At 42.3% G+C, this 26831-nt stretch overlaps 1 protein-coding gene across 3 annotated transcripts in view; it reads right to left on the reverse strand.

The window, feature by feature from the left end:
- Positions 1–517: 517 nt before the first annotated feature.
- The window catches only part of ephb3a (eph receptor B3a), a 55131-nt gene continuing 28817 nt past the window's right edge, over positions 518–26831 (reverse strand). The window contains exons 5-15 of one of the 3 annotated variants that reach the window (XM_012860915.3): positions 26236–26571; positions 23634–23758; positions 20478–20634; positions 20116–20224; positions 19775–19827; positions 18863–18985; positions 17909–18156; positions 10420–10635; positions 8991–9140; positions 6337–6530; positions 518–3695 (exon numbers count right to left, since the gene is read on the reverse strand). In XM_012860915.3, the coding sequence (XP_012716369.2) occupies positions 3584–3695; positions 6337–6530; positions 8991–9140; positions 10420–10635; positions 17909–18156; positions 18863–18985; positions 19775–19827; positions 20116–20224; positions 20478–20634; positions 23634–23758; positions 26236–26571 (1823 nt within the window). In that variant the 3' untranslated portion in view covers positions 518–3583. Of the gene's footprint in view, positions 3696–6323; positions 6531–8990; positions 9141–10419; positions 10636–17908; positions 18157–18189; positions 18522–18862; positions 18986–19774; positions 19828–20115; positions 20225–20477; positions 20635–23633; positions 23759–26235; positions 26572–26831 lie in introns of those variants that run through there. The other 2 variants (XM_012860916.3, XM_036137914.1) reach the window with 2 other exon arrangements.

A 26831-nucleotide genomic window follows, 5' to 3' on the forward strand; every position in this document is an offset into this window, starting at 1 on the left:
GAGAGCGGCGCAGATGATTAGAGAACATGAGCACGACCCCGGTCATCCCCTCGGCGGCTGAGCATGCAGCTGCTGCGTGAACAGCGAGGTGGAGATGGTTAGGGATGATCCCCCCGGAGCCTCTCGATGGACAAGCTTCCTCTGAGTCAATAAAAAACACAGGGTGACAGCTTCACTCATCTGCACCGCTCTGTGTCCTGGTCGGCAGATTAAAGGCAAAAAAACACTGACACTTGGTGAAAAGCCAGATTAACTTGGCCTCCTTGAAGCCTCTCCAGCAGCAACAGAGACTGAAATCCCCAAAACAGTCCTGTGGTCTTGCTAATTGGCAAGCAACGCGATCCAGGCTTTGATTAATCTTAAATCTTAATGAGTTCACTCAAAGCTGCTGTGATATTCCGACTGAGGAGGTAAAACACACTTGCAATTCTCTTCTTTTCATCCCGCGGTTGCATCAGAAGAGACCTGGAACTTCGGCCCAGTGAACCCGCCGAGGAATCAAAGAGAATACCAGAGATGTGTTTAATAATTTATTTGCATATGATTATCGTAAAAATACTGAAAGAGAAATGCTTATTTTTGTTCTAGTTTTCTCACATTTTTTTTTACAATCTAGTACACCTTTAACTGCACAGAAAAAGTCTGCCCTAACAGACACATTTTCTTCTTTCACGGCAAGATTCTGTACAGCTTCAGGTATAGAATGACTAAGGATGTCCCAATGCAATCCCAGATATTGGTTTGGGCTTCCAATCAGGCCTTTTTATTTAATTTAATATTTTGACGATGTCACAAATGTACATTTTTTCTGACAAGCTAAGCCTTTTTTAATCCAAACCAATTAAGTTCACAGTGAAAGAGACTGTATTGGCTGCTGCAGCTCCTGGTCTGTCTGTGTCCTATTTTTCTTAGATCATCTGACTCAGATATGCCCAGTTGTTCCCAGAATAGGTGTTCACAGCAGTAGATCAACTTCTACCATACGCTTTCTCCACCCACTTTTAACTAGAAATGCAAAGAGATGTGTTCAAGCCAAATTATAAAAAAGAAAATAATTTGAGTAAACATGCTATTGTTAGGCTACCACTAGAAAACGGCTTTAGCAGAAAGTACCTATTTGTGTTGAGTCAGAACTAATCATAGAAAGAAACAATGCTATGCAGGTTTTCACAAGGCATGACTCGATGTGAGATTCTCACAGTGTGATAATCTTCAGTGTAAATAACACTGTTTCACTGTATGAATTAAAACCACATGGCAAGGTACATTATTTAAAACTGCTACCTCTGCCAAAATAAATGTAACACTTATCAGACACATTAACGTTATCTGTAACATTTAGTATTTGTTATTTTGATATGTGGACTAAATTTAGTAGTACTTTTGAAGTGCTTATTCTGCAGACTGTTACACCTATTTGCCCTTATACAGTAAAACTGGGATTAACTAGCCTATTTAACTAGGCTATCCGATCAGGTAGCTATCTTGCAACCGGCTTTTAAAAGGCATGCCACTCGTGGATTTCTAACTGTAGTTTTAAGATAGTGTGAGAGTGTTAACATGTTTTCTTATTAGTCAGCTAATTTATTTAGTTTTCAATGCAGAAATATATAGATATTAATATTTTTTGTAACCTCATGTATTTTTAAATGCCTTGAATATTGCATCTCTTGTAGGCAAGGGAAAGGGCAGTAGCGTCTTTTCAGCCAGCTTACCAGCAGGGCTCATAACAGTTGGACTTTGGTTTCTCTGGTATTGCAGGGCTTTAATCCATGAGAAAAACATGCCAGAAAACTTTAGTGCTTTTCAAATCGGAACCTTTAAAACCTCGATTCACTTTAAGACCAGTAGCTGGCCTAGACCTAGTTTCAGGCAATGCACTGTTAGGACATCAGAGTTTTCTGATTCTAGTTTAGTATTGGAACAGAATATTGAGGTTGACCTGTAGAGACCGATTAGAATAATTTACATCTCGTACATCCCCGTACATCCCCTCTTATCAGAAAAACTGATAAGAGGGACTACAGCCTCCGGAACATCATTGGTGGGTGAGTTAAGTGAGAAAATCCCAATAAGTTTGTAGGCCGCTCTATACTGACCAAACGGTCTGCTCTTTTACTGAATATGCATGGCAATTTAAGAAGGAACAGAGTGAGGTTTCGAGATCGGCTAAGGCCATTTCTGAAGTGACTTGGATCGATTTCGGGACATCCATAGTAATGACCTTCAAATTTCCTCATTTGTTTGCTTCATGACAATAAACTAACAAGCAGATAAATGAGGGCCAGAGATAGGGCCGTAGTCGGGTCAGATAGCTGTAACTGCTCAGTGGTTTGGTCTAATACAAACATGGTGTTATATACAGGCAGTATAAATAGAAACTGCTCTGACGTTCTGAGGAAAACACTGATTAGGAAGAAACGGAACAATGGCTGATTTGGTCTCTCTTTTAATTTTCCCACTAATTTGTGACTTTCACAGTAAAATCTACAGCTCTGCTCGAGGCAGGAAGAGGCCTTACAGCAATCTTGACACAGTCTCCTCAGTGATTTTAAGATAATTAACCTGTCTGAATCCAACATCTCCTTGATTCGCTCATTCACGACTGTCTGGTTTCTTACTCTGTGGGAGGAGGGAGGGTAAAAATCAAGCATTATAATAAAAAAGTTAATCCCAAGTAAAAAAAAAAAAAAAAAAAGACATAAAATTTGCAGTATCAGGTAATAACTTAGGATTCAAAAAGATGCGTTTATGATTCAAAGAACGTTAAGAAAACATGGACGTTAAAGCCCAATACAGCAAGATGCCACCGAAGCAAACGGCAAACGTGGAACTTGGTAGTTATCTTTCTCGTGACGGAGTTTCCACTTTGGCATGCACATGACGTGTCCCGCACAGTGTCAGCTACGTCTCCACTCCTACAGGGAGAGACGGGGTGAAGACTCGGATGCTTTGTACAGGTTCGCAAAACATGGATCTCCCAGGACGTTTAAGTGGAAGACAGTATTTAAGAGGAAGAGGATGAAAAGTTTCTTATTTCTCATTGCTAAAACATCTTAAGCAATATTTTTGGTCGGAATTAAACAAACAAACAAAAAAAAGATTGAGCAGATTGAGGGTATACAGAGGGTGAGCTGTACTGAAGGTTGGGTTTGCTTCATCTTGGCACTGTTGCGTCACCTAGACGGGGAGTTGCATCGCCTCTGCAAGCTCGCCTTCCTTGGTGCGACGGTGAGGAGAAGGAAATACTGATTCCCACCCAGCAGAAAAAAAAAAAAAGTCATGCAGGCATGCAAACACAACCTGAGAGGGTCCAATAAGAAGTTTGGCTTCATGTCAACAGTCACAAATCCACAAGTGTCAAGTAATGAACACACACACTGCGATGGGAAGTTCTCTTTATACAGACATTAAGTCTCCAGTGGGTAGGAAGTCTCCAAACCGGTCCACTTTCATTGCCTTCATCTTTTAATTCCCTCTTGTTTTATTTTTGTTTTGTTTTTTTTACTTTGTACATCAGATTCTCCTTGTCAGAGTTAATAGGTAGTTTTTTTTCCCCCTCCTGTATGCTTTTTGCAGCAGTTCACACTCTGATGGGAAGAGTCTGGCTCATCTGTTGCCGGATGATTTCCTGACTGTCGTCCGGGCTCTTCCTGTTGTGTCCCGGCAGCGTTCCTCCCAGCCGCAGCAAATCCCTGCCAAGACAACGACACACAGGTCAGCAGCGGGTTCAAAGCCACTTTACACTAAAGCTGCGAGTCAGACTCGGCGTCAGCCCTCTAAGTGCTTACTGTTAAAAGTGAATAAAGGTATAATCCATCTCGGTGTCAGGGCTGCTCAATTCTGCAGAGTCCTCACACTTAGATCTTATGATTGCAGATAATGAGAAAAACAACATCACGGAGATAAACTTTAAAAGTGCTGATCTGAAGACTCGCCTGCTGTAAACAACTGCAGAGCCAAGCCAAATCTATTCCTCACATTTCCAGTTTTAATCAAAGTTCAACATATTTCCAGGCTATCTTGGGAAGCTGCGCTGCAGCGTCCGAGTGTCCTTTGTTCCTCAACCACTGTCCTTGTTTTTTAAGGCCCGTGTGGCTGGAGATACTCAGCAGATAGCGCTGCATCTCATATCCCCTCTCTCCATCCCTTATCTGCCTCAGCATCATCGAGCAGCCAATGGCGAGTGAGCAGCAGCGAGCGTTCGGACGCAGACGCAGCAGACGCTCTCTAAATCATGCTCTGACAACATGGCTCTTCTCCTCTCCCTCTCCTCTCGCCGCTCCTTCCCCATCTATCACTTGCTGCCGCTGCATACAGATGAGGCCATAAATTAATCATTGGCATGTCATCGGCACCCAGTGACAACGGAACATGCGGATGCACACCCAACACAAACACACGCACGCGTCCCCTCTCCCCGTGCGCCCATCTCGGCACCGGGTGCGCCCTCCCCTGATGCATTAAAAAGCTCATTAGCAACCTAATTAAACACATTCCTCTCTTTTAGCTTCTCCTCAATCCCCCTTCTTACTCACACTTCATCACCTCCTGCTTTTCCACATCAGCAGCCCGGGCTGCTTCTGTCCTATCACCTACATTCCAGCATCCAGCCAAGTGTAAGGGGAATTAAAGCGAGGTCAGCCATTACATTTCCACACACAATTAGCTTCAGTGAGCCCAAATCCTGGCACAGGAAATGCCCTAGGGGACTCCGTGTTAGAGTGAAACTGCGAGCCAAGGAGCTGGTACCCCACCTGGAAAGCGAACGTGTGAATTCTGCCTTATGTGTCTGTCAGCCAGCCGGCGGCAGAGACACAGTGCCGAGGATCTGCGTTTGATTCATTATACATCACCGCCGATGCGGCATCTGAACTCATACTAATGTTGTTGACTGAATTCCAGGCTAACAAAATTCAGAACAAACACGTCAGCAAGCCGGAGTGTTACGAGTCGGCGAACTCAGAGAGAAAGCTGAAAAAAAAACAACTCCTCAGGGCGAGCGCAGCTACCTACGAAACGAGTCAACATCTCCACTTCCACCAAGAAGTGTCAGAGACACTGAGGCAGACATCTGTCTGCCAGCAAAAAGGCCTTCAGCACATAGAGCTATCCTATCCAGTCAACACGGAGTATAAAACAAAGCAAAGTCAACAAGCACGCACCTTGTTGTGCTTTTCTTTAGGCCAGACATAATTTTTTTCCCCGTGACATCTTATTCCAGCAACCCAGAGGCACAGTGCTGCCCGTCTCTGCAGCAATCTTTATCTTGCACTGAGCGGCAGTCATATACAATACTAAAGACAATTTCACACGAGGAGAAGAAAAATGCATCACTGTTTTATTTCCTGCTCCCATCATGGAATAACCTCCAGACCATTTTGAGTGCTGATGAAAAAGGCCCACAGTAGCAAAGTTACCCACAATACAACTTGCCTCCATCTACAACACAGCGCGTATTGTATTGTGAAGTGACAACGCTCGGAATAGACAGATGATTAAGGACGACACCCAAATAACCTCCAGACAAATTAAAAAAGTCCCGTTTCAAAATTATAAAAAAAAAAAAAAAACACTTGCTTTACCACAAGTCAATGTCTGGAAGAAACTTTTACACACACACACACACAGACAGAGAGATTTTCTAGTACAGACGTGTTAAAGCACATTCAGTGGAGAAAACAATCCAATCTAAGTAAATAATTGGTTTTAAAATTCCAAGTGGCACTATTATTGGTACCCCAGCTTTAAATATTTTGTATAGCTCTGTTTTGCCAATGTGAGAGCATTAAGTCTTGTCCTACAACATTTCACGAGGTTCTAGCAGGAACCTAAATATGGGAACACATCCAGCCTAGTAGCCAGTAGCTATAAGAAACAGACCCCTGCTTCATATTAGATTAATAGCTCAGAGGAACGGAGGAGCATGGATTACTAATTAGGAGCTTCTAAAAACTCTTGATTTATTTCAAATTGAGTGTCAGGGGTACCAATAATTGCACCACTAGTGATTTTTGTGAAAGTAGTTCCAAACATGGAATGTTTTTTTAATCATGTACTTAAATTAAAGGTTGGATTTTTTTTTTCACATGTTCAGTGTGAGGTTAAATTACAGCAATGGAAACAAAAAAATGGAAGAATGTTTGCACTTCTTAACCATAGGGACCAAATTTTTCCATGTCTGTAAAGGTGTTTTCTTTTTGCCAGTTTAAAACATTAAGAAAACTTACTTCATCCCAGACCTCACCCCAACAACTGTGCTTGTTCTGAACACTGATGCCGTCGGGTGATGATCTGAGGAGCTCAGGGCCAATCAAACTTACATGTCTGACTCACCCTGAGTAGCTACTGGTCACCACCTTGAGGCTCGCGGCGTTGCGCAGCAGCTTATCCAGGGTGCTGACAATGCGTGAGAACTTGGGCCTCAGGTTTCTTTCCTTCATCCAGCACTCCAGCATCAGCTGGTGCAGCACCATGGGGCAGTCCATGGGCGGAGGCAGCCGGTAGTCCTGCTCTACCGCAGTCATCACCTAAGATGCAAAGAAATGGCTCATTAGAAAGGTAAAAGTGTACTTGCATTTTAAGCCAGCTGCTAAAAGTATGCCGTAAACATTGTCCAACCAAGAAGTCTTACATGTTCCAAGTTCAGAAAATGTAGCTGGATCACCCCTGAAGTCGGTGCTGAATGTGGGAACTCTGAGGTTCCTCACCAAAGCCCAAACTCAAATCCAATATGGCTGCCGGGTTTACAAAACATAAAGTGAGCTGCACTGATTAAGTGTTTGTACAAATGGAAAAAAAAACTTCTTTTCTGAAAGATGGCACGGCTCTGGAGAAAGTGAAAGCAATTTGTCCAGATGAACGTGTCTGCAGAGGTGCTGGTTGGATCTCGCTGACACACATGACCCAACGACAACATTTGGGTCATCTGATCTGTAGCCTTTTACGCAGAGGTTCCCATATTTAACTACAGCCGCTTACCGTGCTCTGGTACGACAACTGACTCAAAACAGAAAAGGAGGAAAGGAACCGAACTGAAAAGAAAAATGAAGCCATGTCTGTTCTCCCTGAGAGATCACAGATCTAAAGGAGAAAAACAGCAAATCTACCTTCTGCATTTCTGAACCAGAAGCATCATTGGTTAATTTGTTGCTTTCTTTACCTACTATGCATTTGCTATCAACCTTTGAAGAGGGTTTCAGAGCCGAGCTGACGGCAGAGCAGGCGTATGTTAGCCTTTAGTCTGTTGGTTCTTTGGAAACTTGAATGTGTGTAATTCAACCATGCAGGGCACAATTTTGTAAAACTTAAAAAAACTAAATAAAAAGTAAATGTCTTGACAGCATAGTGGTCCTTGGATATCTTAGAATTAAACGAACACTGCAAAAAGGCAACTAAAAGTAAGTAAAATTTTCTTGAAATTAGTGTATTTTTCCTTGACTGGAGCATGTAAATAAGACTATTTGCCAATAGAGGAAGATTTTTGCACTTAAAATAAGAACAATTTATCTCCATCGTCTTATTTGAAGTGCAGGATATCTAATTATTTTATTTTAGGGGTAAAGATATACATCCCACTGGCTCTGGCTTTGTGCAGCTAAACACTTATTTAGCTGCTCAAATCAAGTAAAAATAAACAAATTTCAAGAAAAGTTTTATTTACTTTTAGTTCCTTTTTTGCAGTGAGGTAATGCTTGTTTGAAAAGTCTGAGAACCACTGATCTTTAACCTAGAACAATGCCTTCTTTAACTGTTATAGGATTTTTTGTGCGTATGTCAACAACTGTATCTGAAAAAAACAAAAAACAAACATTTCCTTTGCTGCGAGCTGAAGTAAACTTCAGCATTTTCTACCATGTAGTTCTGGATAACTCACATAAAGAGCCTCTGTTTAGCGGTGGTTGTCGTTATAGATAGAGACTCGCCTGTTTCTGTATTATTTCCTGCAGCTGACAGCTGCTCCGCTCATGCTGTCAAATATTCCATCCTTCCTTTCACTGTCTACACCAAACTTCAAAAACAAATCCAAAAATTTGTCAATCCAGAATTGCTGTGACTGACGCGAGAAACAATAAGTGAAGGGAAGAGCACGTTGGCTCATTGATTAGATTTTGCCTAGCAACCGCATTTGCCTCCATAAGCTCTGTATGGGTTTCCAGTTCCCCGCTTCAATAAAAAAAAAACAGGCATTTGGGAACAATAAAGCAGTTCTGCTGCACTCCTCTCTTCCTGCTGCTTGTCCTTTGATTTTGTGTCGTGCCTCCAGCCAGCAAGTACCTCTGTTTATATCTCATATTTGTTGACTCTGTCGCTTATTGAGCAACGGCTTTGGCACAAAGGCTGCGGGGGAACAATGGAGAGCCTCTGCTTTGATGCTTTCATTACTGCGTTAGGGTTTTGTTGTGAAAGTTATACATACATTAATACCATTTTTCATTTTGATTGCTTTTTTTTTGCTTTATTAGTATCAGTGTTACACGTCTCGTTTTGAAGGCCAACACAGAGCAGACGCTCCTCGGAGAGTTGCGTGGAGGTGTACCGTGCACACCGCTTCGCCACTTTGCTCAGCGAGGAGGAACCCAGAGATTTCTGTTTTCCTTCCTACAAAGCTCAGAGCTGCAGCCCCAGTGTCTGTGCAGTGGAGATAGCCGACAGGTAACAAGGCCCATAAAAAAGCCTTTCCTGAGACTGCCTTTGTGAGTGTGAGGGGGGAGGCTTTGCCGTATGGATTTGAGGGGTGTGGGTAGGCTTGAGCTGTAAATAAGGTGGTAAAAAAAAGTAGAACACAGGCATGCAGCTGCACCGGCATCTGCAGAGAGGAGATAAAGACTGCAGAACAGAGCCAGGTCCAGCGTGTCACTCTGGAAATCAAAGCAACGGCAGCTCAGAGGAACTCCCAGCCGGCCCCTTAAACTTAGTCGTAAAACTCTTTCCAAATGGATTTGGTCCTGAGATACGTGCATGCTCGTGAGACTGCGCGGCTAACTCACGTCCTGGTTGCTCATATCCCAGTAAGGCCTCTCTCCGTAGGACACCACCTCCCACATGACGATGCCGTAACTCCACACGTCACTGGCGGAGGTGAACTTCCTGAAGGCGATGGCTTCTGGTGCCGTCCACCGGATGGGGATCTTTCCTCCCTGCTCACATGTACACGGAGCACATCAGTACTATACGTGCAGCACTCCAGGGAAAATACCACGGAGATAGTTTGCACACAGATTATGACACAGAAGTGCAAAGGAAACAAGGTGCCCTACAAAAGTATTCACACGCCATGACTCCCTTCACATTTTGTCACAATACAACTGAAAACTTCAAAGTAGCACATATCTGTGAAGTGTCAGGAAAAGGATACATGGTTGGACGTGTTTTACCAACATAAATCTGAAAAGTGTGGCATGCATTGACATTCAGCCTCTTGACTCTAACACCCCTAAATAAAATCCAGTGGAACCAATTTTCCTTCAGGAGTCTCCAAATCAGTAAATAGAGTCCCCTGAGTGTGATTTAATCTCAGTTTATTCCGACTATCAGTGAACAAGCAGCACCATGAAAACCAACGAGCACAGGAGGCAGTTTAGGGATCAAGTTGTGGGTGGAAAAGTTTAAAACAGTTCAATTAATCATCTGAAAATAGAAACAGTATGGCACAGGTGCAAACCCAACAAGATATGGCCAACCACCAGAACAGACAAGAAAATACCCATGGTAAATCTGGAGGAGCTGCAGAGACGCACAGCTCAGGTAGTAGTCATAAACTCCAAAATCACATCTTTTGTAGGAGTGAAAGAGAAGGCCATAAGCAGTCCAGTTAGGACTTTGTGAGAAAGGAAAACACATCAGAGCTGTCAGGGAGATGGTTGGAGCTAAATACAGGACCATCCTGCAAGAAAATCTGTTAGAGGATGCAAAAGACTTGAGACTGGGATGGAGGTTCACCTTCAAGCAGGACAGCGACCCTGATCATCCTGAGCAATGGAATGGTTTAATCTGAAGGTTATTCTGTCGTTAGTCAAATTACAACTGAGAATCTGTGTCAAAACTTGAAAACTGCCGTTCTCCATCCAAATCGGATGAGCTGGAGCCGCTTTGCAAAGAGGAATTGGCAAAAATGTCAGTTCTAAACGAGCAAACCCCAAAAGACTCGCTGGTCTAATTGCAACGAAATGCGATTCTACAAAAATATTGACTCTGGGACTGAATCCAAAATGCACATCACACTTTGTTTTACATATTTGTAAAAATGGGAAAAACATGAACTGGTTTCCTTCCACTTCACAATGCTGATCATTGGTATGTCACACCAAATCTAAAACATAGATAGTCTTTGCTTGTAATGTTGCAAGGAACAGTAAAACTCTTTTTTTTTTTTTTTTTATCTGACTTAATAATAAAGACAAGACTGAAATGACTGACCAGGGAGCTTGTGTAGGTTGGGTCAGCAGAGGTGTCATCCAGGAAGCGCGAGAGGCCAAAGTCGGACACCTTGCAGACCAAGTTGCTGTTGACCAGGATGTTGCGCGCAGCGAGGTCTCTGTGTACATAGTTCATGTCTGAGAGGTACTTCATCCCTGCAGCGATGCCACGTAGCATCCCAACCAGCTGTGTCATGGTGAAGCGCCCGTCGTTGAGCTGCAGATAGAGCGGAAGCGCCAAGCAGGAGGAGGAGGGGGGGGGGGGGGGGGGAGAAGAGATGTGATGGTTATGGAAATATAGTAGGAGGAATGACAACACCGGAGGAGAGCCAATCAGTCACTGAAGCCACACAAACATGACATCTGTCATGATGCTTCACAGCTGCTGCTGACACTCACTGACAGCTGACCTTTTCACACACGCTGTCCAATTAGTAGATTAATTATACACTTTATCGCCGCACTAAAGCTGTTTGTGCCTAATAACGATTTGACAAAACAAGGTAAAAGCAAACAAACAGGCTGGCCGCAGATAAACGTTACTGAGGCGAATTTCATGTGAATCTAAAAAAATAACAACAGATGAAGCGAAACCAGCCTTGAATTGCATCTTGCACCGAAAAGTCCTTGATTCCCCGCTTTTGTGCCCTTTTTGCTACCATTAAAGAAGCATGAAACAAATCTTAGATAGGGGCCTTCAAGGTTCATTTTACAATTCTCCACATTAGTGAAGCATGTCACAAAGTGGAGATTATAATAAATGATCACTCCGACCTGTGAAGACTCGTGACCCCTGACGATGGGAGAGCTGGAACGAATCAATGGAACGTCAATAGACAATTAAAAAGCTGGGGAGAAGTTTCTGCAGAGCCGCATCAGGCTGCGCTGCCAGCTTTCCCTCACATGACCTGAATCTCTAATACGGCCAAAATGTGCGGGGGAAAAGCGATGCTTTTCTGCAAAAAGGTTGCCTTCTTTGACTTCGCTGGGAGAAAAGAAGGAACACGAGATGTGACACGGCAGAAACCATAAACGTGCTGCTTTGTAGTCTGCACACTCCGCTGGAGTCCGACAGCCGAACGGGCCGGGATGGATGGATGTATAAACAGACATGATTCACTGCAGGCCTTCCAAAAGCCACGCCTCTTATTTATGTAGATCTGCAAAGCTTCTACATGTGAAACTGTCCAGTGAGCGGGGAAAGTGAACTTTTTGGGGAATTAAATGTTCAGATTTTCCTGCGAGGGACGCACTCGGGACAATAAATAAATGGGTTATACGTGTGTGTGTGTGTGTGTGTGTGTGTGTGTGTGTGTGTGTGTGTGTGTGTGTGTGTGTGTGTGTGTGTGTGTGTGTGTGTGTGTGTGTGTGTGTGTGTGTGTGTTAACGTTGACCGTAGTTTCCTCGTTAGAGTAAAACTCCGAGTTCCCCTGACTCCCAGGCTGAGTGACACTGGCGAGAGATTGGAGAGGGGGTGAGGAGAGCGCAGAGCAGCCAGGGTTTTTTTTTTCCTGCTACTTGTGGGACAGCTGACAGAGAGGAGTGAGTAATGAGGAGCAGGGAAGATCTCAGCCTGGATGCTGAGACATGGAGCTGCAAGTCCTGACTGTTTTCAGTTAAAACTAAGTAAAAAATAACAATGAGATTGTAAATCCTAAGAAGGGGCTAAATAATTATCAGCATTTCACATCAAAGGAGATTTGCTTTATCCAGTGCTTTCCAAGAAATAAAGGCCAAACGCATGCTGCTGGCTTTAGGGGTCACCACAGCAGATAGCTGGAATAATCCTTCCCAACATCCATGAACCTTTTATCGACTTTAGGCATGGTGTTAAAAAGGTCCAGGTTTAAAACTTCTAACTTGTTCTAACATTTCCCACCCTGTGGTTTAAAGCTGTTTGTGCACACTGCTGATCAGCTGGCTGAAAGAAGGCCACTGTTTCTTTCACTAATCAGAAAGAACCTTCTGTTAAATGGATATAAGCCTTTATAAGGTTACTAGCAGTATCTAACTGCATTGGTGTCTTCATTAGGTATAAATCCAGATTAGTTGGTCTCTGAAAGCGAAGCTAACTGCTAGTCCAAGTGGGGCCAAAACCAAATGGGACTTATCTAAAACGGTATTGTATGTGTTATTGTGTTTGTAATTGGGCAGTTATTTATAGAGAAGCTGATGATGTTTTACACAGATGATGGAGGAATGGAGGCGGTGGGCCACTAATGATCTTCCACACCCTGTGAAGCGTTCCCTTTCACAGTAAATACATAATTGGATTGTGAGATAGATTTGTTAGGCACAAACTTCTCTACAAAGTGCTGAAATAGTCCAGGATGTAACTGGCATCAAAACAGCATCTTTAAAAATATTTTCTTAAAATTCTCTTTACAAGATATGCAGCGATGTGAAAAATGTTACTGAGAAATGCAAGTGTCTGCTGTAGTAAAAACTTAAAACAGATTTTTGGAATAGGAATTGTTTATTTTATGGAATCAAAACCATTTGATGATGATGACCAAATGAGGATACGATGATCAAGAAACTCTGTATGCTAACATTCAAGAACAATAAATAGCTAGATTGGTTTTAGGCCCTTTGATTAACAGTAGTCAAAGGCCTTTAATGGTTATTGACAGGAACACCCATTTTCCTAAGCATGCTGTGTTTGGGCCTCAGGAGTGGGCACAGATCTTTTTTTTGCATTACAGAAAAACAGCTTTACCAATTTCCACATTTCAAACAGAGGACGTGAAACAGAGCAGCAACTTGGAGACAAAGAGCCGACTTCTGCTTATTTAATTTCTCTTACGGATAAATAAAGTATTTTTGAATTTAATTTAACTTAATTTAATTTACTTAGCCTGTCAGCGAAGTAAAATGTGTGGGGCCCAAACAATCAGCAGGATACAGTTTAATACCATCCACTGGGTAGGATGGCTTGGTAGTTATTTAAAGATGTCCGAGTTTCTAGACCTTGGTGCATAGAGGGGAACTGCTAGAGGTAGGAGATCATTTAATCAGGTTGCTTCACCCACCCACTCCACCCGTTAAAACTGCATTTTCCTATTGACTGAAATGCGCCTGAAACTCCAAGGACTGAAACTGTTTTAATACATGAAAGCCTGAACGCTGCAATTTCCTCATATTTCCTCATATTGAAATGAGATAATTCATTAAGTTCATCCACAAGGGGCATGACGATTTTACTCAGACAGCAATTTTATGTATGCTTCTTCATGCAACATTTACAAGAACAAGAAATTATAAATATCAGTAATTAGTTACATATCCATCCGAAATTAGCTACACAAGGTCAAATCAAAACATTATTATTTATAAGGAAACAAGTTGCATTTAAAGAGATATATTTAAATAATAAACAAAATTTATTTTTTTTAAATTGTGAAGAACCATTGAAAGCTTTTCATGCACCTACCAAACAAATACCCAAGATTTATCAACGTCTTTATTTTAGCTCTGTAAAGAATGTTTTCCTCATAATGAAGAGTTGATAGTATGGACTGATAAGAAAGAAGAACTGGTGTAGAAAGAGTGGAGAAAAGCTCATTTTTGGGTAAATTGATTTTGGGGTTGCGCTTTCCACCAGTGCGGAGAGCAAGGGTCTGCTTTTCTGTTCATACAAACACATTGATTAATCAAAGAAGGAAATAACAATGGTTAATGCATGTGTTAAGATGTATAAACTGTGTTTGCGGAGAAAAATGTTTTGTTTTGACAAAAGGAATAAAGGTTTCACAATCACAAAATAAAGAATCTGCAATCAGTGTAGAATATTCCTATCCACGTACAGTGTTTTTATGCTTGTCCAAAGCAATGTGCGCCTTAATGCCAGAGAAACATTGAAAAATGCCTTTTTGTGTTTCCAAAACAGAATGGTTACATGCATCTAACCCTGTGTTTTAAAGAATATCTATGCAGTATAGGATTGTACAGGTCCGGTTTTATTACCCTAAGTGTTTCAGATTTTGAACAAGTGGTTACCAAATGTCTAAATTCTTCTAAAATTGTGAAACAGCCCTTTAAATGTCAGTATTCTGGAGCACCCATTTGAAACTGCGAAGTAGATGCTAATTGTAGCATCATTGGCGTTTAACGGTTAGCCTTTCCTAGCTGCTTGCAAATCATTCATATGCTCTGTTAGTGTTAGTTTTGTGTATTTAGCAACATGTTGCCACACAAATAGTTTATCAACTGCTTGACAAGCTTTCTTACTTAGTTCTCGTTCACACGACATGCTGCTGGCATTTCAAGAGATACTGCCTTTTTTACAACAGTGGTGCAGGAGTTAGGGAGTTCGTCCTGCAATTGTCGCGTTGCCGGTTCAATCCCCCACTCTGACCGTCTCAGTCGTTGTGTCCTTGGGCAAGACACTTCACCCAAATCACCTGCGGCCCAATCAGAGGGCCCAGTGGCGCTGATGTATGGCAGCTTGGCCTCTGTCAGTCTGCTCCAGAGCAGCTGTGGCTACTAACATAGCTCACCACCGTCAGGGTGTGCATAACTGATTGTAGTGTAAAATGCTTTGGAGTCGTCTGCCTAGTTAAAGCGCTATTCAAGTACAGGCCATTTACCATTTTACTTCAAAATAAGAGTCCCAAACAAACAGACAGACAGGGTGTCAAACTTCAAGCAACAGAATTCATTTTGATTATAAATATGAGAGGCCTTTCACGGTTTTGTTTGTGTTTTTTCTGCAATGAAGAAGTAAAGAAACAAAAATGGCCATGATAACAAATGACAACAGAATAACTAATGATGTTTTTTCATCATTCAGTCCTGCCTGGCTGAAACGGTTTAATAAAAATGTATTTTATTATGTCTTTTACAGCATCTACATTGAGCTAAAACGCATAGAAAATGTTGTAGTAAAGAGAGGGGAAATCAAACAGAAGTCAAATCAGTTTTAAGGCTCAATGCTACTATGACAATATGAACTTTTAATTATCCCCACTGCTTTTTTGTGAGCATTTCCACTATGCAGTCCAAAACAGGGCCAGATGATGAGCAGGTCAGTCCTCCCAATGCAGCGATATCAAACAAGTTCTCGCTGAGGAAGTGTGTCACAAAATTAAGCGCCATAATTTTCAGCGACAAAGCTATGACCAATAATTCTGTCAGATGGACTAAACTTAGAGTCATTACGGAGTACGGAGAAAGGTGTTATTGTAAAAAATGAAAACACAGTCTTCTGTGTTCTTTCGACAACAGCAGAGGAGAGGAGAGGAGAGGAGGGGAGAGGAGAGACACAGCTCTAGTTGGAATGAAACAAAAAAACAGTGTTTTGGCCATAAAATATGTTTGCACTAGAAAACTAAAATACAATATTTCCAGATTAGATAATGTTTGTAATATTCAGATATTTAATATGTTTAAAGGGAGTATAAACCACAGACGAAACAGTTCCTCCATACTGCCTGAAATTATTGATAGCTATATAAAAAAATAACCATTGTGTTTTCTATTGTTTAGCAGATTCTAAGTTAAGTAGAGATGACTCATTTAAATATAGTACATACCGTATTTTTCAGACTATAACCCACACTTTTTTTCCTAGTTTGGATGATCCTGTGATTTACAGTCAGGTGCAATGTATATAATGTTTTTAAATGGCAATTCATTCTGACCAACAAGAACCAAGGAGTAAACATTACTGTCTATAGCCACAAGAGGGCTCTTCTGGCTTTAAAAATTAATTTAAACATGAACTTATTGACAACAAAGGATGAACTCATGTTCGTATGTTGTTTCGCTGTCTGTGAATCTGATAACAGCTAGCATTAGCTTATCTTGTCGGGGAGATTTACAACTTTCGCTGATGCACGTTCAAGAGCATTACTGACCTTTCTATGTTGCTGTTAAACATCTGTGTCGTACAGCTAGCTTAGCACGTAGAACCGTTATGCTCACGGTCTAATTTCAGCGTAATTTTTAAAACTTTTAGCATGACGGGCTGTTATGCTGAAATGTGCTGGCAAGAACCTTGCCGGTTGAAGTTGCTAGCTTCTTATGCTATTTTACCCTATTCAACCTCTCAGGTTATTCACCCTGTTCTGGGTTGCTTTACCAGATTAAAGTCTTATATTTTTTTAAATAAATTTCTAAATAAACACAACTTATATTCAGGTGAGACATATAGGGTTTTTTTCCGTCCTTGTGACGCATTTTATTGACTGATGTGACTTCAGGAGTGACTGATAGTCTGAAAAATATGGTACATGGGATATAAATTAAATGTATGATGCAAATTAGCGACATTAGGCTTAAGTGGACAATTAAGCTTCTTTTGTTGTTAACACTCTGACCCCTAGATGGTGGCAATATGCTTCTATTGTATTTCTTGGTATGTGTCAAATATACACCAACATGTGTTTTGACTACATTAGGACCTGAAGCAATCAGTTAAGAATCCACAGGTGTTATAAATGTCTTTATTTGCGCCTCCAACCATAAATTGCATTGAATTGAAGGATGTATTCCCTCTCTCCCCATTTATGGTTGTTGAGACTAACAAAAAATACGTGTTGATTATTTTAAATTGATAATGCTAAAAAGAAAAGCTAGCTTAAATGCACAGCAATCCTCCCACAGAAAACTCCATCCTCAGATTCCTGGTAAATGGAAAAGAAATATCGCCCCATCAGGTGGACCTTTTTTTTTCCTGGTATCCTAGTAAATGTAGTGAACATTCAAGGGGGTAATATGGGCCCCAGGAAACTACCCTGATCCCTGGAACAAGTTCCTCTGGCAAAAACATGCTGTTACTTTTGATCAGAGAGTGGAACCAAATGAAACAGAAATAAATTGAGACAAGTTGGTAAGATTCCTGAGCATCAAACCTAGTCCAAGCCTGTGGTAGCCAAAGCAGTTATCACTCCAAGCAACACGATACTGAATCATAACTAGCATGAAGTAACCTCAGTTAGCCCCCCCCCCCCCTCCCGGTTCAGCAAGCAGACATGTTCACAGTTCAGCCATGCAGGAAAACAAGCATTATTGAATGTAAATGACATGTAATAGCCCCCACGCAGCTGGAAATGTACCTTGTGACATCTCATTTCTCATCCTGCCTTTGTTCAACATTTTGTGTAGGCGGTTTGGTGTGAACAGAGAACTCTCATCGGTAATGTATTCAGTGGTTGTACAAGGACTCTCTAATACACCAAAGCAAACTTATCCAAAAGTCTGCGTGTGATGAGCTATCCAGCAGGAGTTTGTGCCATGGAAAGGCTGTCAGCGTCACTCTGCGGCGTTGAGCAAAGACACACTGCCTGTCTTTAAGCTTTCTATTACACGTTTAATGTCTATCACTCAGCAAGCGAACGCCTCAGGCTGTTTTACACACAGTAAAACATTCCAATAACCCAGAGGTACTGTGGCTGACTGTCTGTGTGTGTTCTTCTCAGGTTTGATACGAGCAGAAAATAATCTTCCCCGTCAGAGGTGTTGCAATTTGCATCTGTCAGCACGCTCACCCTCAGGAAGGAATCCAGCGCTCCGTTTTCCATAAATTCAGTGATGATGAGGACGGGGCAGCTTCGTGTCAGGACGCCCTCCAGCCGAATTACATTTGGGTGGTCGAACTGACCCATGATGGAGGCCTCAGCGAGGAAGTCTCGCCTCTGGCGCTCAGTGTAGCCCGCCTTGAGCGTCTTGATTGCCACCACCATCTCCCGGCGGCCTGCCTGCTTCAGGCGTCCGCGGCACACTTCGCCAAATTCACCTGCAGCGAGAGAACAAAGTGGCAGGAGGAGGGGGGGGGGAAGGGTGATGTGGGGAGGGGGTGTGTGAGCAGAGGGAAAAAGAGGGAGGGTGGAGGGAATGAGGGCATTTGGGAAATGCAGGGAGAGGGAGAATTACTGGTCGGATTTGGGTGTGAAGGAGCTGACTTGAAAGAGTTGAGGGTCGGCGTCGTCTGTGGGACACGTTCAGAAAAAAAGAAGAGGAAATCGTAGGGGTGGGGGGGGGTTCACGGGTCAAAGATGTTGGGGAGAGAGGGAGTGACTGGTATCGGTCGAGTGTGCAACCTGGGAGTGTTGCAGGGAGACAGAGGATGGGCAAAATATTTGAGGGTTTTGCACCTAGTGCCTAAGTACAAGAATGGTTTTAGGGAAGTATGAGAGAGAGAGAGAGAAAACAAAAAAAAAGGGATGGATGAAAGTTGAATGAGCAGGACCAGACTTGTCGGAGGTAAAAATCAGGACAAAACATGCTGCTGGAGAGAAAAAAAAAGGAAAGAAAAGAGAAACCAGTCTAGAGGGGGAAGAGCAACAGTCACGTCAGTATTTCCCCAGCTTTCCAGGGCACTCTGAATGCTACCCTTTTTTCTCCCAGAGAGGTCACTCTAACAGGGCGCACCCTGAGGCTGGTTGGAATAAACACCTAAAGCCATCTCTGTCCTCCTGAGCAAAAACAGCTGCGGTGTTTACCTGCACCAATGACTTCTTCGATTTTCACACAGGAGATGTCTATCTCTTTGGCGAACTCATGAACCGCATCGTTGGGGTCCTCATAGGTGAAGGGGTCAATGTACACCTTGACCCCTGGGGAAACTAGGGGAGGAAAATGAAAGATCAAAACCGCGCATGTGAATTGGATAAGTGGGGTCAGAAATTCAGAGTGACAGCTGAAAACACAACTCTGATCAGATTTCTAAGAAAAAGCTAGATTTCTAGGATTGTGGACTGGATAGTCTGAAAACTTAGATTTTTTTTTTTAAATTGTATCTCTTCTTCCAAAAACTAGATTTAAACTTTTTTAGCTTAAATGTTTACCTTATAACAAAAATCATTCTCTGTGTATTTTTGCCCAGGAATAAAATGATCAGCAAACAGTATTACAGTCTGGTAAAATCAACATGCTCCTATTTTGATTCAGGTATTCTGGTTGTAAACGTTACTTCGGATTCAATAAATCATCATGTCTAGTTATTGAAAACCAGAAGAAAGGGTGGTTTGTTCAATTTAACACGTTGAGGAAAAAGCAGAAAAACAGTCAAGGCAATGTTAAAACAGCAACAATGGAAATGCAGAGGCTGTGTGCATGCTAAAATGTCTTCAGCTTGCAGGGGAAAATAATGCAGATCAATAAAAACCATTATTTCACTCTTTGGCTTATTTCGTCTTTCCCAATAATCAATAACCCTCCAGCAGCACATGCATCTACTTTATACTTTTCCTCCCAGCTCATCTGTGAGGTCCCACTTCCTCCAAGCTAACAGGAACATGTTTCCTTCACTCAAACAGGTAATTGGATAATTGACCAAATCAGATGGTTAACTGTACTGGCGTGACTATAGGAGCACAGAGGAGCAGGTTCTCAAGCAGAACACAGAAACTCACTGTATTGCTGCAGTTTCTCTGTGTACTCCAGCTCTGACCCGCTGCGCTGCTTCCTGTAAACAACAAGCACATGAGCAAAGTCACATTCACATAATCAGCCCTGGCCATTTCCCAGGTACAGTGAAGCGAGCAAGTAAATGACTTGGATATCAGATGGAAACACAGGCAGCTCTGGTTTTTAACTTGCTGAGCTTTTCCTTGGAGCTTAAGGAGCAAGAGTTGCATGGAAACGAACACCCTTTGAATTCATCTTAAAATTTAATGAGCCTCTTTGTTCAAAGTCTAATTAACACGGCGAAACGTGTAGTTCATGTTGTCAGGGATGAAAATCAAACGCTTACTTAAGGCAGACAACAGCGATAACCACTAAGGCAACAACGACCACCAGACCAGCGGAGGCCGAGCCGATGATGAGAGGCAGCTGGTCCTGTACCGACTTCTGGGGGTCAACTGGATCGCATAACACACACACACACACACACACACACACACACACACACACACACACACACACACACACACACACACACACACACAAGAAACACTATCAGCAGAGAGATTAAAGGGCCGCTTAGGCTGCACGTGTAATGGACAGCAATTAAACCGGTCATAAAAACTATCAAGCTTGAACCTTCATTAAAAAAAAACTATGGAAGCAGATCGTCAAGGACAGACAGTGAAGAAGAAAGAAAAGCAGCCGTACTGTGCAGGTTGGTGCTGAAGTCCATGGGATTGCTGTAGCGTCCATATCCAGCGACGGTCCGCGCTCTGACCTGCACCACGTAGGGCGTGGCTGGCCTCAGACCCTCCACCTTGGCCGAGCTGTGCTGGGACGTGACGGTGTGAGCCATCCCTTGGTCCTGACATAAAACAGAACATGTATTATTTATTTTTTTGTCGTGATTCTTAGAGAAACATTAGTAGCCAATTACGCAACATACCTCCCAGAAGTAGTTATTTAATTAACAAGTGTATTTTATCTTACATGAAAAAAACTGCTGGACCTAGGCTTACTAAGGCTGTAACAAGAGATTCCTACATAAATCTCAGAGCCTGCCTGCCCCCCCGCAGACGTCCATACCTCCCCTGCTCTGCTACATTCAGCTAGCCAGTTTCACTGTTCCGCTGCAATCAAGCTCATATTGCTCACCTGTGTCCTGCTTTTTGTAAGCCTGCTGCAGAAAGGAAGATGGGGCCAGATTGCCTTGTTACAACCTGGACCATGCTTTCTGGATTTCCTTGCCTTGCCTTTGGTGGACCTTTACCAAGCTTCTGCTCTCTGGACCATGACCATGTTTCTGTCTCTGGACCAATGAGCCTTATGTAACCCCTGGATGTTCCTGCCTTCCTCTGATCACGCATGTATGACCCAAGCCTGTTCTCCAGATAACGCTCAAACCTCTGCCAACCTGCCGAAGGCTCCCTCAGCATTTGAAGCAAGCGCATCACTAGCTATGTTTACATTTACACACAATGAAAATGCCTCATCTAAACACTGCAGGCGGAATCATGTGATCAGAGTAAAATCAGAATGAAATTGTATTCCGAATAAGACGGGTGGTTTACGCCAATCGTTAATCCGAACAGCATCCATCTAAACACAATCATGTCATTTGGATCAGGGCAAAGTGCCCTGACTGCACGTGTGTCTCTCATCCTTTAACACAGGAAGCTTTAATAGTTACATCTCAACCATTCTTAGAACATGGTGCAGGTCTATTCTGGGCACTCAGAAGACAGACAAACTCACTCCAGTGTTAGTATATGTAATAGATTGCTGTCTGTGTTTGTATGTTTTTAAAAAATTAAAAACTTCCAATTTTTCTTTGCCACAGATGAAAGAACAACTTCTGTGGCTTTTAGGGAAATTTGAGGGCTGTGAGCATGTCGCAGTGTTTGTTTTCTCAATAAAAGACTGGTGTTGTAAACGTACGTCATGATCGGATCAAACGATTTGTTTTGCCATATAAACAATGTATTCCAATACTTTGTTTTGTTTTTCAATCTGATCAAGGAATTTTGCGCATGTAAACACAGCTACTGTTGCAAGTCACAGTGTGAAGTGAAGTCATCGGCAACACCTACGCTGCCCACTGCACACTTTGAGATTTGTGATTGTTTTTGTAAAGATACTAAAAAGGGCCATTGTGAGTTTTGGAGGGATTTTTTTTTTTTTTTTGCTTTTTTTTTTTTGCTTTAGGACCATCTTAGAAATACGAAAGCATGAAAAACATGTGGAGGAATCTTAACTGAACTGGAATATTCCACCTTGATTTTAGATTATTGATTCAGAATTGAATGATTTTGGGTAACCTTTATTTGCTTATAAAAGGTTTTTTTTTGTTTTGTTGTTTTAGTTTTCCACCCAAATATTGCCAAAACCTCACCTAGTCGGATTATTATGAACCCTGGCCAAAATCTTGTATCATCTCATCTCAAGAGCTGACTGTATTCTCAAACCCCTTGGAATCCACCAAACCACACTAAAAATGTAAATGTATGTAATTACAAAGTATACAGTCATAAGAATGCATATGTATGCACAGTTTTTACAATCAAAACTAAATGGGTTCAAAAGCCTGCATGCAGGTTGCATTCACCGATTTTAGAGTGCAAAAACCCGAGAGGATGATAATATATGTTGCAGTCTATCATCGTTGATACTATGTGAGCATAGATAGGTAGGACAAACGCAGGGAAATACATTGACTTCCTGGTGTTATCCATGTGGTGTACACAGCTGACAACATGGCAGGGTTTGTTGACTAGGAGGCACTCTTTCTTCAGACCTCCCCAGAGATCTTGTCCCACATTTTCACCACAAGACAAAAATTGATTAATGATATATAAAATAAACATATTTCAATTTTTTTGACCAGTTTGGACAGGTTCAAAACTCTGTTTCAAAAACACTCACCACTACCATAAACCGGGTGACCTATGGCCTACTTTGCTCACTTACTATAGCAAACACAAGATAAGCACTTAGTAGAGATTTTATGTTATTTTTTTCAAATAAGAAAACCTAAACAACAAACTAAGTAAAATTTAAGTTTCTGCTTATCTGTTTTTGACCCACAAAAAGTGGTTTCTAATAACATTCTATACTTTTTTTAAATTTTAAAGCGAAAATCCAGTAGCCACTGCTGTTTTTTCTTGTTTTTCATTATTAGTTTCTGACGAGAAAATCCAATTACTAAAACACGCACGGACCCTAGACATTATAAGTGAATTATTCATACTCATAATCATTTTGTCTTTTAAAATGTGAAGCATAATTAATTTCAAAATGCTGTTCTGCCTCGACCTGCCACGCTGGTATGTGAAATCCTCCGGTGAAGCTAATCTAATGCAAATTACTCTGCGAACATGATAAGAGTCATTTTACTATTTACATCACAGCTGCTGAGATGGAGGTTTAAAAGATGAAGAGATTATGTCAAATTGATGTTATATTATTAGTGAATTCCTTTGTTGCAGGGTTAGAAATACCTCTGTGCCTTTAAGGCTGTGTAAATCATGAAACCGAAGCTGCTAAAATAGCTGAACTTGACCCGTAACTTGTTTTAGTGCAGTAGAGGGGTCAGTAAGCCTAAGGTTCAACCATCAAAGGTTAGAAATTGGCGGCATTATGTCTGCAGGGTGTTCTTGGAGAATTGATTAATGCTAATGATGCAGCATGGACACATTGCAAGCTGCTGAGTTTGACAATTTAAATATGGACCTTCATCCCCAACCCCCTCATCATGCATCACATTCCAGTATGTAGTTAGCATCCAAACTAATAAAGTCAGTGTGCATTATGGGGTGTTTCTGTTTAAACATGTAACGTGACACAGAGAGGAAAGTGAGGGCTTACCCTCTCCTGGTATTTGATCTCATAGTCGAGGATGACCCCGTTGGGTTTCTCAGGGGGCAGCCATGACAGGCTGAGGGTGTCTGCGGTGGAGCGCATCAGATGGACTGTTGGCACAGCTGAAGGCGCTGCAGGAGGACGGCATAAAGGGACAGTATATAACCGTGCTGCAACTTCAAAGTTATCAAGAGTTTCTTTCAAAGTTTTAATGAAAGATGTACTCAGACAATGGCAGACAATGCATACAGTATGTTTGGTTACTAAAAGTCCTGCTCAGAAAATGTTTCTACCTGATTAAAATGAGAAAAGACCTAAATATGACTTGGTGCAGAAAGCCCTAAGAACCCAGAAGAACAATGAGCACGACAGGAACACACAACAGAAGAAGGATGAGCATCTGACAACTGGAAATGGGCTAAGGTAAATGTGCACCAATGAAGATGAACGAGAAGAAAACGAGCAAAGAATCCGGAGCGGGTCATTAGTAAACAGGAAGTTGTTAAGGAAGCTGAGAGAAAAAAACAACTGGGAGAGGAACAGACACATGAACAACAGCAACAAATCAGAAACACAGAAAGATCCAGAATGTTAAGACGCTCCTGTGTATGATAGGTTCTTCATTACTTCCAGTTATCCCATTATTTTAGCTCACTCTGTAGTTTAATTTTATTTTTACAACATTAAGGTAATTCTCTGGAGAATGCTGACCCGTTAATGATTGCACACCGAAAAGTTAATGTTATTGTTCAGCATTATTAGGCCACAGCAGACCACACATGTCAAGCCACATTCATAGCAATACTTTAGGGTAAAAGCCTGTCTATAGTAAAACTAACTGCGATTATTTTTTTATTCAAACACCACAAAAAGTACACCTAATTTGTCAATAAGCATCTGGGCTAAACATGCTCTGAAAGGAAAGTTTAGAAGAGAACTGGTTTTCAACATCTGCATTCAGCCTGATTCACAGCGAACTATAAAATGTTTCATGGAAGAAGCCAAGACTCCCATGGGTAACTTTGGAGGAGCTGCAGAGATCTACAAGCTCATGTGGGAGAACATGTGGACAGGACAACCATCCCTCTACAAACGTGGCCTTTGTAGACCAGAGGCAAGAAGAAAGCCAATGTTAAAAGGATGCCATCCTGTTAGTGGGTTTTTAAATAAGATGCTCTGGTCTGATGAGACCAGATTAATATTTTTTTTATCTACATCCAAAACACTATGTGTGGAGGAAAATTAATACTGCACATAACCTTGAAAACAAACCTATGGTTTCACATGGTGGTGGCAGGACCATGCTGTGGGCAGGCTGTCATTGAGCAGGGACAGGGAAGCTGGTCTGGAGGGTGGATGAAGTTTATTAAAAAAATGTGAGACTTGTGTGGAGGTTCGTCTTCCAGCAAGACGTTACCACTAAACACACAACCGAGCTACAACTGAATGGTTCAGATCAAAGCCTATTTATCCGGGCAAATGCATAAATACAACAGTAGCATGATGTAAATATTCCTGTTCACAGATGCCCTTCATCCAACCTGGTGGAGCTTGAGCTATTTTGCAGAGAAATGGACGAAAAAAATGTCTCTAGATGTAGAAACCTGGTAGAGAAACACCTGCAGCTGTAACTGCAGCAAACGGTGGTTTTACAAAGTATTGCCTCAGGGGGGGGTGAACACAAATGCATATCACACGTTTCTCATTTCGATTCGTAAAAACCTTTGAAAACCATGTAGCCTTTGCCCTCCATTTGACACGTCTGCCCTACTTTCAGCCTGCAAACTACAACGAAGAGAAATGGGTGAAGACTCAAAGCGCATTAAAACATTTGCAGGGCACGGTAAATGTGGTCTAAATACTGAGAAATATTTAGGTCTACGTCAGATTTGTGTGTAGGTTTAACTCTGAGTCACGTCTAAATAAGCGCACCTTCACTGTTGAACTCATGTAGATTGCTCAGTGGGAAGCTCTGCTACCCAAAGCCCTTGAAGTAAACCGAAACGGAAACATGGAGGATATTTAAACTTTCAGCACCTCCTGAACAGTTTAGCAGAAGAAGAAGATGATTCACCTTTACTGTTCCACAGCTTATTGATTTGTGAGGCCTGACTCAGTTGATAGTCACTGAGCTGGGTTCATATACTGCAATAAGGTGATTAAGTGCAGGTTAACTGGGAGAGTAATTGCTGTCTGGGAGAGGCCCTGAACAGTTTGGTTGATGATGATGCTGCATATATTTAAGCGGCGATGTTGGAAGGTGACATTTGTCAAGATGTATGATAGGAAGCCTGCTTAGTCTGCTGAGTGCTGACAACGGGGATATAAAGCAGAATTTATCGGCCTCTTCCTGAAACTGTCTCAGAACGGTAGAGCTGCAGCCGCGCATTTGTCCAGCTGTCGCTCTCAATGAGCTTCTTCGACACTGTTTACTCTTCCTGTTAGAACCTCTGTTGATACCAAGCTCTCATTAAGAAGCTCATTGACATTGACTGAAAGCGGGATCCTTTAACCAGCTTGTTCCATCGCGATGTTAAGTGGTATTGATCGGAGCTCCTCTATGAATTAACTTGTGGACACATCCTAAGCCAGTGACGGATCTACTAACCGGCCTGGTTGGTGGTGATGTTGACCGTGGAGTAGTTAGGCGAGGAAGGGTTCTTCCCAGACACCCCGTTGACGGCCTGGACCTCGAAGCTGTAGCGGGTGTGAGCCTGCAGGTTCCTCACCACCACCTTCCTCTGCCTCATGCCCAGCCTGCGCGGAGCGATGTCCACGTTGTCGTCGCAGCGCGTGCACGGGCTCCGGTCGCGCAGGCACTTCTTGCACACCACGTTGTAGACGAGGTCCCCCCGTCCGCCCGTGTCCTCGGGTTCCTCCCACTCCAAGGACAGAGAGGTCTCGTTCACGCTGGATATGACGTTGCGAGGCGCCGAGGGGATGGCTGCACAGAACACACAGGCACACACACACACACACACGTAGGCACTGAGGAAGGTGGGCAGGCTGTGCTAAAACACACAAGTGAGGGTTTAGTCATCCTCCCTGTGCTGTGTTAACAGTATCCTACCTGCTGGTTAAAGAAATCGTTTTAACAGCTTTATAAAAGGCAATAATAGGCGACATATGAGCAGAAAATAGAGTATAAGGAAGAGCATCGTCCTGAAGTTCTTTACTGAAAATGCACAAATGATATGGACATGC

The sequence above is a fragment of the Fundulus heteroclitus genome, chromosome 6 (assembly GCF_011125445.2).
Source record: "Fundulus heteroclitus isolate FHET01 chromosome 6, MU-UCD_Fhet_4.1, whole genome shotgun sequence".
NCBI lineage: Eukaryota > Metazoa > Chordata > Actinopteri > Cyprinodontiformes > Fundulidae > Fundulus > Fundulus heteroclitus.